This window comes from Molossus molossus, unplaced genomic scaffold (genome assembly GCF_014108415.1).
Source record: "Molossus molossus isolate mMolMol1 unplaced genomic scaffold, mMolMol1.p scaffold_m16_p_7, whole genome shotgun sequence".
In the NCBI taxonomy this organism is placed as follows: Eukaryota; Metazoa; Chordata; class Mammalia; order Chiroptera; family Molossidae; genus Molossus; species Molossus molossus.
The window spans coordinates 18,820,213-18,834,202 of NW_023425401.1; the positions used below are offsets into that span (position 1 = coordinate 18,820,213).

General features: G+C 36.7%; 1 protein-coding gene across 2 annotated transcripts in view; it reads right to left on the reverse strand.

Moving 5' to 3' along the window:
- Positions 1-13,990, reverse strand: part of ITGB8 (integrin subunit beta 8) — a 93,570-nt gene that overhangs the window by 17,280 nt on the left and 62,300 nt on the right. For both annotated transcript variants that reach the window (XM_036247452.1, XM_036247451.1), the window contains 2 exons: positions 7,435-7,530; positions 4,093-4,182 (listed from right to left, as the gene is read on the reverse strand). In XM_036247452.1, coding sequence (XP_036103345.1) covers positions 4,093-4,182; positions 7,435-7,530 — 186 coding nt within the window. The remainder of the gene's footprint in view (positions 1-4,092; positions 4,183-7,434; positions 7,531-13,990) is intronic.

The following is a 13,990-nucleotide window of genomic DNA, read 5'->3' on the forward strand; positions in this document are numbered from 1 at the left end:
TTTAATTGCTATATTTTTTACATATTTTCATGCATTTCTTGCATTTTGACCACTTTAAAGATAAATCTCACTCAGCCTGTATTATAAAAATGATTTGAATCCAATAATATTTATATTCTGTGATAAAATTTGAATAAAACATTGAGAACACATCACCAAAGAGGGTAAATCTTGACAATTTAAAATCTGAAACATGCATCTGACATTTACAGCTGTTAAAGAAACATTTCAGTTTCAAATACTTTAGACTATCATGAAAGCTAAAATGCCTTACTGATGTGGAATTGAAAGGAAATTTTTGAAGGTCATTTCTCTACTATAAGCATAAGAATTGCCTTCTAGATATGGTCCTATAAATTCTCCATGAATGGCCTAGAATTTTTTGCCAAGTTCCTGGGGCTTACTGTGTCAATCAAATCGGTTCCAATTCTTAATACTGAAATAGATCCCCTTACTGAGCAGAAAACCATTCACTCATTTATGCAATCTTTCAGAAACCATTTAAGTAATGGCTATCATGTATCGAGCACATACTAATTTCTTCCATTACAATCTCTGAATTCCAAAAATTCTAGCTACATTAAATATATACTGTAGATCTGTGTGTATTTCATTTTATAAAACTAATTACAATATCTTGTAATTCTTTACTTGAGTAATTTTTCTTCTTCAATTGTATAATCAATAAAGAGATATGTGCTAATTAATCATTATGAAATGATGGTAGTAACTCTTTCACACAAGATACTTCCTCAAATTAGCAAATTTTATTTGGATTAGGTAAGACTGTGTCAGTCACATTTTTTATTTCCCAAAGAGCTCATACATTGTAATCACTGAATTGAACGATTTTGGCAAACCAACAGAAACTTCTAATGGTATACAAATGGCGTTGACATGGTGAGGGTTTGACAGATCAGAAGGAAATTCCTAATATTCTGAGTGTTCTCTGAAATTCTGCTTCTCTTAAAACCTTGAGCTACTTATACCAATGTTTTTCAAGCTGGGTGTGAAGACAAATGTCTAAAATGTTGACCAGTTTTGGCATTTAGAAGTTACGCTCCAGCCCTAGCTGCTTTGGCTCAGCGGTTAGAGCGTCCGGAGAGACCCGGGTTCGGTTCCTGCTAAGGGCACGTACCTCGGTTGTGGTTTGTCCCCAGGGTAATGTGGGTGGCAACCGCTCAATGTGTCCCTTTCGTGTTGATGTTTCGCACTCTCTCTCTCCCTCCCACTCTATCTGAACAAAATATCAAAAATTGTCCTCGGGTGAGGATATAAAAAAAAGTTACACTCCAGACACAGTCTTAAGCATCACGTTTACTATCTAAAACGTACAGAGGTAGAATCTATTTTTTTAAATAATGTATCATTCTTTTTTATTCAAAATAATTTCCCTTAATTTTAGCTAAATTACTATTGTTTTTAGAGTTGTGATTTTTATATAATTTTAATTCTAATAACAGTGCTGATGTAAAGGAGAAAAAATAAAATGTAATCACATTCACCGTGTACTCAATTTGTATGTACTTTTATAAAATTCTTAAAAAGGAAGTGCAAAAAATGAAAAGTTAGAATGAAAATATTTTTGTTCTTTTTTCCATCAATGAATTGTGAATTGTTTCTGTTGGACTGTGAACAAAATGAAATTTTAGAAGAATTTTGAAACTATACACATATGTAAAATAATAACAGAATCCCAACTTAAGGAGATTAGTTAGCCAGAGTAAGTTTTTGTTGGATTTACTAGTATTTTTCCATTGTTTAAGGTTAATCAGAAGTGCAGTGAGCTAAGGCTTCACATACCTATCCTAGGCAAAGAAGGAACATAAAACCAAATGCTGCTGTTTCCTTTTCATTGGTGCAGTCTGACACTCAGGCAAGTCTGCCAATTTAATTTTTTTTTTCTTTATTGATTTTAGAGAGAGAGGAAGGGAGAGGGAGAGAGAGATAGAAACATCTATGAGAGAGAACATTAACTGGCTGCCTCCTGCATGCCCTCCCACCCCTCGCCCCGGGGACTGGGCCCACAACCTGGGCATGTGCCCTGACTGGAAATCAAACCAGAGACCTCTTGGTGCATGGGTTGACGCTCAGCCACTGAGCCACACCAACTGGGTAAGTCTGCCAATTTATATTCCTTGTTTGGGGTAATAAATAGGTTCATACTATAAAAACTAGGGCGGCTTCTAATACTGTGAGCTCCTCCCTTATTTTGATTATTCCTGGGAACTAACTATGGATGGGCATGAATTGTACACATGGTTGATTTTCTTTGAAAGATGATCCCCGCCCTGGCCGGTTTGGCTCAGCGGTTAGAGCGTCGGCCTGCAGTCCGGAGAGACCCGGGTTCAGTTCCCACTAAGGGCACGTACTTCGGTTGCCGTTTGTCCCTGGCCCTGGTTGGTCGTGCGGGTGGCAGCCACTCGATGTGTCCCTTCACGTCGATGTCTCTCTCTCTCTCTCTCTCTCTCTTCCTCTCTCTCCCTCCCACTCTATCTGTACAAAAAATGGAAAAATATCCTCGGGTGAGGATAAAAAAAAAAGATGATCCCCTAGTACTAATGTTCTTTTATAACAGTGAGAAAGAAATTTAATTAAAAATGCACTTCCTGCCCTGGCCGGTTTGGCGGTTAGAGCGTCGGCCTGCGGTACAGAGAGACCGGGTTCGGTTCCCGCTAAGGGCACGTACCTCGGTTGCAGTTTGTCCCCGGCCCTGGTTGGTCGTGCGGGTGGCAGCCACTCGATGTGTCCCTTCACATCGATGTTTCTCTCTCTCCCTTCCTCTCTCTCCCTCCCGCTCTGTCTGAACATAAAATGCAAAAATGTCCTCGGGTGAGGATAAAAAAAAAAAAAAAAAAAAATGCACTTCCTACTTCATTCAACACATTTGCAGACATACAACTTTTCTGCTAAAACACATATCACAAGATTAAATTTCCTTTTAAAAAGAGGAAGTTTAAACAAGTCCTTCATTTTCTATCCTGTGTCTACTTTCTATCTTTCCCTTTTGTACCCGAGTTGAAGGCAGATGTTGTACAGAGAAAATGAGAAGAGAAACCTGAGATTTCTTACAATGCTTGGGCAACCATTTCCACTATTCAACTCTACTGTGTCAGAAATGGAATCAGGGAATTTGGGAAAGTGAAACTTTATTAATGGTTTATTAATTCAAGATAGAATAAAGCACATCTTTGGACACTATATAAATTCAAACAACAACAACAAAATACAAAGCAGGTATTATCACCTGGGCCTGAAGTTAAGGAAGACCTGGGTTCTGTTCATTCTTCTGCTTGTTAGTTGTTTGACATTTGGTTAATTTGCTTAGATTCTTTGGGTCTACAAATACACAGTGGGAATACTAACCCCTGCCATATTGGTCAGTTGTGCAGATTAAATGAGTTCATATATGGAAAGTAACTGGTTCTTAGTGGAATTAAAGTAACAGTCACTATTATTACAGCATCCTAACAGAAAATTTGTTCCAGGAATGACCTAGGTTGAAAGAGCAGATGTTTCTTTAAATCTTAGCATTACACAACTGTCAGTAAAATAGTATATCTCTTAAGGTGATTCTTTTGCTCAAACTAGTTTTATAAAACTGCTAAAATAACTGAATGAACAATCAAGTCATTGATTCAGGAATCTCTAACAGATTCCTTTTAGTAATCTCTGTATCCTAAATACTTCATTTTACCTAATAAGTTGCCAATTTAAATAACAGTATGGATTTCTTACTTTATGACAGAAAATTGTGAACATTCTTGGTAATAAAGTATATTTTATTGCTGCAATTCAGTGATTCCCTGAATATTTAATTTGGAAGAAAAATTTCATTGACTATTTAATTTGGAAGAAAACCTGGGTTTACTATCTGTGAGACACAATGAGGCACAGAGGCTGAAGTGACTTTCCCCCAAAGTTACACGGCTTGTCAGTGGTAGAACCAGGGATGAATTAGGTTTCTAATTCCAAATGTAATGTTCATTCCACCACTCCTTTCAAGATGATACAGTTCTAGTTTGTACTTTGTCACCAAAATTCAGGTTGAAAGTTTATTTTAAAAATTATGTGGAATATATGTGTACATACCTGATAGGCTTCTACTACCAAATTATTGAGGTTTGCAGCCTTGGATTCTATTTCACCAGCAATGGTACCAGGCAAGAGGGGTAGAAGGTCCTAGAAAATATACCGATAACATTTATGAATGACAATCATATACCATGGTTTAGCAATCAATAAATAATAAAAATTCTTATAGTTACCAATGGAAGATGACATTACATAAATAATAAATATAAGAGAAAAGAAAAATGTACACAACCAACTAGAGCAGCCAAAACATATACACCTAAAATGGTAGTTTATATGTGTATGTGCAAGAGTGTGTGTGCATGCACAAATTACATGCTGACCTAAAAACGCAATCAAAGTTCAAACCAGCATTTCTCAAAGTATCTTCCAAGGAATATAGTCTAAAGAGATTTTAAACATGAAAGGGTTCTAAGGGCAGATAAGTTTGCCAAGTTCTACACATGGTTTCTTCTACTCAGAGACTCAAAATGTACACTTGAAAATTAAAAGTTCAGAGAAGTTCCTGCAATTCAGAAATAATTTAGCATTATTTGGTGCATCATTTCCCAACATGTTTTAATTACAAAACTCTTTTCTCATGTAACATATATAAACATGTTTCAGAGTGACTGTTCTATGGAATGAACTTTATTTATCACATGTTGGCCCAGACTGGAGAAAAAAATCATAATCACAAGTAGAAGCTTCATGGAGTAGGTGTTCTTGACGAGTGTTCTTAATTACTGAATAATTATGGAGAAGACTCTAGGTATTCCTAGTGAGAAAAACAATAAGCTAAAGCTTAAAGGTTTATGAGTTATAGATGAAATAAGAACAGAGAAGAAACCAGTCTGATGGAAGTGAAGGATGCATAACTAACTTGTAAGGAATTAGATTATGAGAAGTCTTGAAATCCATTTATATACTCATTTTTATCATTCACAATTATCATTAAGTTCCTGCTATATGTCAGCCACTACTTAGACACTAACAACTTGGTATCTCAGGTAATAGAGAAATACATTACCTATGGTTTAAAAACTTTATAAAACTTTTGTTGAGCACCTATAGGTTACTATATTGGAGATGCTAAATTGCTAGGCCACTTACTTTCCATTCTTAAGGGTCCCTGGTGTATATATATGACAATTTCACAAAACAATGTACACACAAAGCAATAGAAAGAATGCATGGATCATAATGAGAGGGCTACCCAGCACGCATTTGAGAGCTGGGGAAAGTTGTTGGGGACTGCTTTCTGGAGGAGGTGACACATGAGCTGTGTCTTAAAGGATGAGTAAGAGTTAATCCAAGTAACGAGAGAGAAGGGCTTCCAGGCATGGTGCGCACATAGCAAGAACTTTGGCACAAAGGAGAGAAAGAGCCTGCTGTATGGTGTGCATGGGAGAATTAGAAGCATGTAAGGCAAAGAATAATGGGGGATGAGTCCAGAAAGGCAAGCAGGGCCAGATGGTCTCTTATGCTACATCACAAACTTGATCCTCTAAATCAGAGGGAACCCTGGGAACATTTTACTTTAGGGAGCACTCTGCTCACACTTATGATTTAAATAGATCATCCTGCCGCCAGGTAGATGGTGGATTTGGGAGACATTTTAAGAAGCTGTTACTACTCAGACGAAGGTGATTGATAGAAATGTCTCTGGGCAGTGAAAGTAGGTGACTGTAAGCATATACATAGGACACATAGCACAGTTTGTCAGCTTTTCAGAACCTGTTGATTCTTACTTTGCACACAATGCAATTAATAATAAACCTGCCTGGTTTTATGGTTTATAAGTTAATGGAAATTTGTTTTTTAACAGAGCAGGAAGAATCTTCTAGAGCCAATAACACCAATAAGAGATAATAGCAGAGAAAGAGGAGGCAAAAGCAATAAAACAGCATAAGGAATATAGTCAATAACATTTAATAAGTAAATATAGTGCCAGATGTGTAGTAGTCTTATCAGGCTGATCACACATCACTATATTGTACACCTGAAACTAATATAATATTGCATGTTAATTCTAACTGAAAAAAAGTAACCCCTCCCCCCAAAAAAGCTACAAAATAATCTGAAATTCAACTATTAAGCTTAGAGGTTAAGAACATAGGATTTAGAGTCTTTGGAAAATTTGGGCAATTATATAACCTCTGTAAATGTGTTTCTTCATCTTTAAAATTGGGCATATTATTTATACTACCCTTATTGTTAGGAGTTAAGAGTATTAAATGAGTTAATAAACTCACTGTCTGACAATAGTTAAGTATTCAATGAGTGGAAGTTGTTACTATTATTAATAAAGTGGTTTGGGCATTTGGTTTGGGCAAGAACCCTACTTCCATGGATGTTAATGGTTGTTACACTAAAAGCGGGCTTCGTGGTATGTACATTTGGAAAAACAGTGGATTAACATTTCACTATAGATTTCGAAGGAAAAAAGTGGTATGATTAAAGTAGTACTTTCAGATGGTCAGTATGGTAGCCAAGGTATTAGGGAAGCCGGTGGAGGGAAGACCAGCTGTGGACGAATGGAAATTGGTTCAGGTATTTGTTGAAGACAAATGAAAATGTAGTTTCTCTGAAGTATTAAAAAAATAAGTGAAGGGCATCAAGAGTACAGAAGAGCAAAGATGACAAAGGAGATGAAAAGAGCCAAGAACAGACATGTGCAATGAAAATCAAGGTATCACAGCATCATGGAAATTAAGGAAAAAAGAGTTTCTCAGATGAAAGAACCTAACATTGCAAAAGGAAAGCAATAGTAGTGTCACATAGTTGTATGTGAGTGGGGTGGGAGGTGGTCCCATGGTGCCTCCAGAGTGATAGAGCTGCCAGATGCCTATTCTGCTTGTGGGTCTCTCCTAGCCTGAAGGATTCTGGACAAAACAATATTATTCTTATGTAGGAAGGCTTTGACTGGCCAGGCACTTCCATGGCTCCTCTTATTCCTTTGTTGGATGACCTTGACCAAATCTAGGTATGCTAGTGCTATTGACAATTAGCTGATATTCCGCAACCTAATCTATCATAAGGATATATCCATTGACTAGAATATAAGGACTCTGTAAAAAGGTGTAGTTGGAGTGTGAACTATTTTTTACCTCGTAAAAGTCCTTTCTATTATTGTCACAGTCAATACTTAGTGTCCACACTTGGTTCTAGGTGCTATAGATATAATTTATACTTAAACGCTAACTTAAGACACTGTGTAGTATACACTGGTTAATACAGTATTCAATTTAGATTGTACAAAGTATAAAACCTCCATAATTCTTACCTGGGGTTCTCGGAGTATTTTAGTTCAACTACCAAGGCAAACATTTTACATTTTATATTTGGAAATGAACATACCTTATACCAATGAAACTGTTTTCCTTGAACTGCAAAGATGACGTTAATGTTGTTGTCTATTAACTTCTCTGAGAGTTGGCCTAGTGAGGGATGTTCCTATTGATGGACAATGAAATAAAGAAGGCAGTGACATTTAGTAGCTTGACCCCTACACATATCCAAACATTTCTTTTTTTTTTTTTATCCTCACCCGAGGAAATTTTTCCATTTTTGTTCAGGTAGAGTGGGAGGAAGAGAGAGAGAGAAACATCGATGTGAAAGGGACGCATCGAGTGGTTACCACCCACATGACCCAACCAGGGCTGGGGACAAACTGCAACTGAGGTACGTGCCCTTAGCAAGAACTGAACCTGGGTCTCTCTGGACTGCAGGCCGATGCTCTAACCACTGAGCCAAACAGGCCAGGGTTTCAAACATTTCTTTTGAGAGGGAAACCATATGACTGACATAAAACCGTATTTTGTTGGGAAGGGTTATGGTTTTACTAAAGACATTTAAATTATTATTAAAAAAAATAAAATTAACACCAATGTATTAAGGATATTTTATAGATAAAAGCTCCATAAAAACATATAGCTCAGAAAAATGAAAAGGGATGAATTCAACATAGTACCAGGAGTGTTTGGTAACTCTTTAGGTTTGCATTGGGATCAAAATGATAGAACTAAAAGGTAATTTACTATTTAGATACAAATACATTAGTGACAATCACATTCTAAGGCAAAATTCGGTAAAAAGTGTTGAAATGTAAATATGTGCATATACATACACACATACATATATGTATTTGATATATAACATGATATAGTACAAACTCTGTTTAAAAGCTGAAAACCCTGTACTCAAATCCCAAGTTGTTGCTTTATGATAAAAATTCTGAGATAGGTCCATTCTCTGTAACATGTGAATGGTATCTGCTCCATGCCTGCTGGCAAGATGATAAAGGTAACAATAGTGTGCAAACTATTTAGTGCAGTTTCTTGCATAGACTAGGTACTCAAAACTAATATCAATGATCATGATTTTTACTTCCCACAGCTTATACAAGGTATAATAGGTTACAGATCTCTCAGCTTATTATTATTCTAAACTTTTTGTCATGTATATATTATAAATCTGTTTTACTTGATAAATAAAACTTATGTAGAGCCAACTGTGACATTCTTTGCGGTAATGAGAAAGCGTGGGATGAGTAGAAGGGGAATATAATTTAGTTTAGTAAATATGAGAAATCTGACAACTTGGAAGTTGCTATATCTAAAGTTATATAGTTAGAGAGTGTCTTTGCTATTTCTTCTTTCTATAAATGCCTTCCAGAAATTAAACTAATAATCTCAAATAACAACTTCATACTAAACACCTCTCAGAGAGGTGATGTCCAACTTCACCTACAGTGGTCTGCACCTGTCCATTGGTGCCCAGTTACATTAGCCAAGGATCATGTGAATGAGCCTAATTAGTATCATGTGATTCAAGTTCAAATTACTATGTAGTTTTTATTCCCCCTTCCACCCTCCAAAGCTAATTGTGTTTTCTTAAGGGAAACTTGCTAAACCATTTTGGTTAACATTTCTGTATTTTGGCAAATATGTGAACTTAGTAAAGGAGCTAATTTTATTTTATTTTAATTTTTTTTCTTTATCGATTTTTAGAGAGAGGAAGGGAGAGGGTGAGAGAGATTGAAATACTGATGAGAGAGAACATTGATTGGCTGCCTCCTGCATGCCCCCCACTGGGGATTGGGCCCAAACCCTGGTTATGTGCCCTGACCAGGAATTGAACCAGTGACCTCTTGGTACATGGGTCAGTGCTCAACCACTGAGCTACATTGGCTGGTCTAGGAGCTAATTTTATTAGTTTCATTTATAATCTAAGTTCTTTGACCCACATATTAAATTTATATACCTAGACATAGGAGATAGCCTTGTGCTTAAAAATATTATCACTGCCCTGGCCCAGTGGCTCAGTTGGTTGCAGGGTCATCCTGTACACCGAAAGGTTGCTGGTTTGATTCCTGGTCAGGGCACATACCTAGGTTGTGGGTTTGACCCCTGGCTGAGGTGTGTATGGGACGCAGACAATTTATGTTTCTCTCTCACATCAATGTTCCTCTCTCTTTTTCTCTCCCCTTCCCTTCCTTTTTCTCTAACAGAGAAAAAGAAAAAATCAATAAACATATCCTCAGGTGAGGACTAAAAATAAAAATACTGTTACTAACATGAGCAACTGCTAACATCTGAATACTTGTGTTCCCCTCCCCAAATTCATGCATGGAGTCCTAACCCCCAGGGTGATGGCATTAGGAAGTTGGCCTTTGGGAGATGATTAGGCCACGAAAGTGGAACCCTGAATGGCTTAGCTCCCTTATGAAAGAGGGCCAGTGGGAAGGCTCCCTCACTCCTTCCACCGTGTGAGGTCACAGCTAGGAAATGTTATCTATGAAACAAAAAGTAGGCTTTCACTAGACCCTGCATCTGCCAGTGCCTTGTTTCTGGACTACCCACCCTCTAGAACTGTAAGGAATACATTCCTGTTGTTTATAAGCCACCCAGTTTATGGCTTATTTATTATAGCAGCCCAGAAGGACTATGATAATAACCATAACAAATATGCTTTTATTTTTATATAACCTATAATTGCTGTGGTAGAAGCAAATCAAATTTTCATGAACTGCATTTAAATGTGATATGAAACCAATTTATGAAGACGTTTGAAAAGTATTACCACATGGATTTCCATAAGAAAATTTTTGCCCAGAGCAATTCTTACAATGTAATTTTAAAGTAATAGAAAAATAATTTCCCAAATATAAATTCTTATTCCTTATTCCTAATAATATGTATACTCTTAAAATAGATTTATGAGAGTGTGCATAATGCTAGAAGATTAAAGAGAACAAGTAAAGGAAGGGTAAATCTAGTGGTATTGGGAGTATTTTTTAATGGCAACACCTACTTTTTTAATACATTTTTGCTTTGACCAAAAAAAAAACAAAAAAAACACACACACACAATTTCCCAAGCATTCCCCCCTCTTAACTTTAAAAACCATTCATATTTTAAGAAAAATTTAATCCATATGTTTTTAATCAGTTTATACTTAACTCATATAAAATCAGTATTTAAGGAACCGTCCAAGATGTAAGAAGCCTTCTTAATCTCTTTCCCGGTTCAGAAACAGGAATTCACATTGACCAAATGCACATACAATTTAAATCCAGAAAGTTCTAGTTTAGTCAGAAGCTCATTTAAAGAAAAAGGTCAGTTGGATTTTTAAGCTTAAAAGAACACTTTTTTATTTTTAGCCCTAGAAAGAAATTGTTTTAAAATTCCAAGTACCTTGACACAGATTTGTTAAAATTACAAATGTTTAACAGATGTTTAAATAAACCACTGTTGACAGGAGAGCTGTGGATTAATGGCCCTTGTTGAGACCCTTCTCCTTTCCTCCATGAAGCACATTATCTTTTGAGTATTTTATCTTTTTAAGTCTTGCATTTCACTAGCAGGAACACTCCCTCTCAGCCAGCTGTTGTGGTGACGTCACTGCTCCTCATCTCTTAACTCCCCCTTTGTCTAACCCATTACACATTGTTTCTCTAATAATTAATAGAGATAACAGGCATTCCAGGAAGAAGGGAAAGCAATGTGCCAAGACAGCTGCTATGTAATTACGGGCAAAAGGATTCCTTTCACATTTTTCTTCTTCACCAACACCTTCACTGTGACTTGTGGGAAATAACTTAAATGTCAGAAGGGAAGAGGAGGTAAGAAAGATTCACTGAAAGCAATTTTGGTTAAAGAGATAACTGTGTAGAGAGGTACGGGAGAATTTTAATAATGTGAATATGTAGTGGCAAAGAATAAAGTGTATACTATTTTAATATTCTCTTCATAAAAGTGAGATTCATAAAATTTTTTTGTAAAATAATATAGAATTTGTAGTATTGAATACCATGATATGCAAAAATACAACCCATTGTCTTTGTTAAAATAATTATCTGGATTAGTTTTTTTTATAGCTCACTTTTTAAAGGAAAGAGACAACACGAAAACAATCTTATAACAGATATTTATTTAGAGATGAAGACTTTAAATTAAGTGTCTTCAGCTTATTTCCTATGTACATATCTACACAGTAAAATTACATAGATTAGGCTTCTCATCAGTGACACTATTGACAGAGCCAGGTATTCTGTTTTGGGAGTGGGGGTGGTAGCTGTCCTATCTTAGTGGAGGATATTTAGTAATATCTCTGGCCTCTATTTACTAGATGCCAGTTTCTCTCACCTCTCTCAGTTGTAACAACCAAAATGTCTCTGGACATTGAAATTGCCTCTGGGGGCAAAATCACTCCAGTTGAGAACAATACCAAGCAGGGTCTCTGGAAACAGACAATTTTGACCTCAACTCCTGACTCTGTAATTACTAGGTATATAACACTGGCCAGCTGTCTTAAACTCTCTGTGATCCAGTTTCCATATGTGTAAAATAAGTATAAATACTAGTATCTAATTCTCAGAGTTATAGTCGGCATTAAATGTGTTAATATGTGTAAAGGCTTTGACTTATTCGGTACCGCTTAGATTAGCGTGGAGTAGGAGCTCATATCCCGATGTCACACTGCTTGCCATGTACCATAGACAATATTACTTAGGGCTGTGTGACCATACCAAGTTTCTCATCCTTTTACTGTCTATTTTCTCATTTATAAAATGGGAGTAATAACAATATCTATACCTCACTAGGTTGCTGGGCGGTGTTGAGGTGTTATGTAAATGTAAGGGACAAACACCACAGGACTGCCTAATGAAAGACAGCTTTCAATAAAAGACTTAATAAAACACATTTGGAGGCCATTACTAAAGGCCAGATGTTGGGCTCTTGGATAAGCTTTGTTTGACTTGCCTGATTGATTTATCCTTAGTATCTGGTCCCTGAAGTGTTTGAGTTTATGGCTCCTGCCCAACTCAGTATCATTGAAATCGTGATATCCTAGTTACTGAAGAGAGGGGTATGGATTAATAATTTTTGTAAACTTTTGAATCAATGGAAGTTGTAATAAAAACTTTTCTGCTTATATGTGTACTGAAACATATAATTGTTGTTGTTAATCCTTACCCAAGAAGATTTTTCAATTGATTTTTAGATAGAATGTAGGGGAGGGAGAGAGAGAAAAACATTGATGTGAGAGAGACACATCAATTGGCATGTGCCATAGACAATATTACTTAGGAGACTACCTCCTGCATGACCCTGAGTGGGGCCAAGGATCAGACCTGCAACCCAGGTACTTGCCCTCGACCAGGAATCGAACTCGATGCTCCAACTGCTGAGCCAGACTGGCCAGGGCAAAACATATAGTTTAATTGGAACATTCCATTTCATAAATATTGTCATCAAATTTTGTTTTCATTGTGTAACTTTGGCACACCGTTATTTTTTTCTCATTATCAGAGCCATTGTAACAGCAATGAAGTCTAAGCCTGGCCCAGGTGATTCTGTGTGCAACTTTTGTTTTCAATTTAAAAGAAATAAATAAACTAAATATTGTTTGCAGAGATCATTTCCTGGCGATTTTACTGCTAGCATGAGAAGCATTCAAATTAGATCTCTTCTGAAGTTATTGAAGTTATTATTGTTCTCAATATTGCTTTAAATTTACAATTTAAAGCAGATAGTTCAGAGAGCAATAAGCTGATATCTGGCTTTTTTTAGTTTTAAAAGTTGTAACAGTATTAAAAAAAGCAGCCCTGGCCAGTTTGGCTCAGTAGGTAGAGCATCAGCCCTTGGACCAAAGGGTTTTGGGTTCAGTTCCACTCAAGGGCACATACCTCAGTTGTGGTTTGATCTCTGGCCCTGATTGGGGTTGTACGATCAATCCATGTGTGTCTCCTCCCCACCACCTGCTCCCTCTCTCCTACTCTATCTGAAAATCAATAGAAAAATATCCTCAAGTGAGGGATGCAGTGAGGAATTAAAAACACAAAAACAACGGCACATGGACTTAGACCTTTTTAGGTGCATTTTGCTTGGGTGACCTTTCCTTTACTATCCTGATTGTGCCTGTTCATAAATCCCCCAAGTGCTAACACTATAAATTGATCTCATCTCTTTGATTAATTTAAAAAAGTTGTATTTTTATGCAGTGTTAAGCAGAGACAAATAAAGTAAGTATCATGAAATAAGGTGAAACTTTTTATTATATGCGGCAGTTTGGTCATATAAAAAATACTGTTGTTGTTATTATGCTGAGACTAAATAAATTTAATGCATCTCTTTTTTTCCCTTAAAATGATTGTTCCACTTGACTTTAAATACCTATCGTGCTGTTAAGCCTGTCTTTGACAACAGGTAGCAGATTTGGGGTCATTCTAGATTTTTTCTTTATTAATTTTAGAGAGGAAGGGAGAGAGAGAGATTGGCCACCTCCTGCATGTCCCCCACTGGGGCCTGGGCCCACAATCTGGGCATGGCCCTGACCGGTAATCTTGGTGCATAGGTCGACACTCAACCAGTGAGCTGCACCAGCGGGGCAGAAGTACATATTTGTCAAG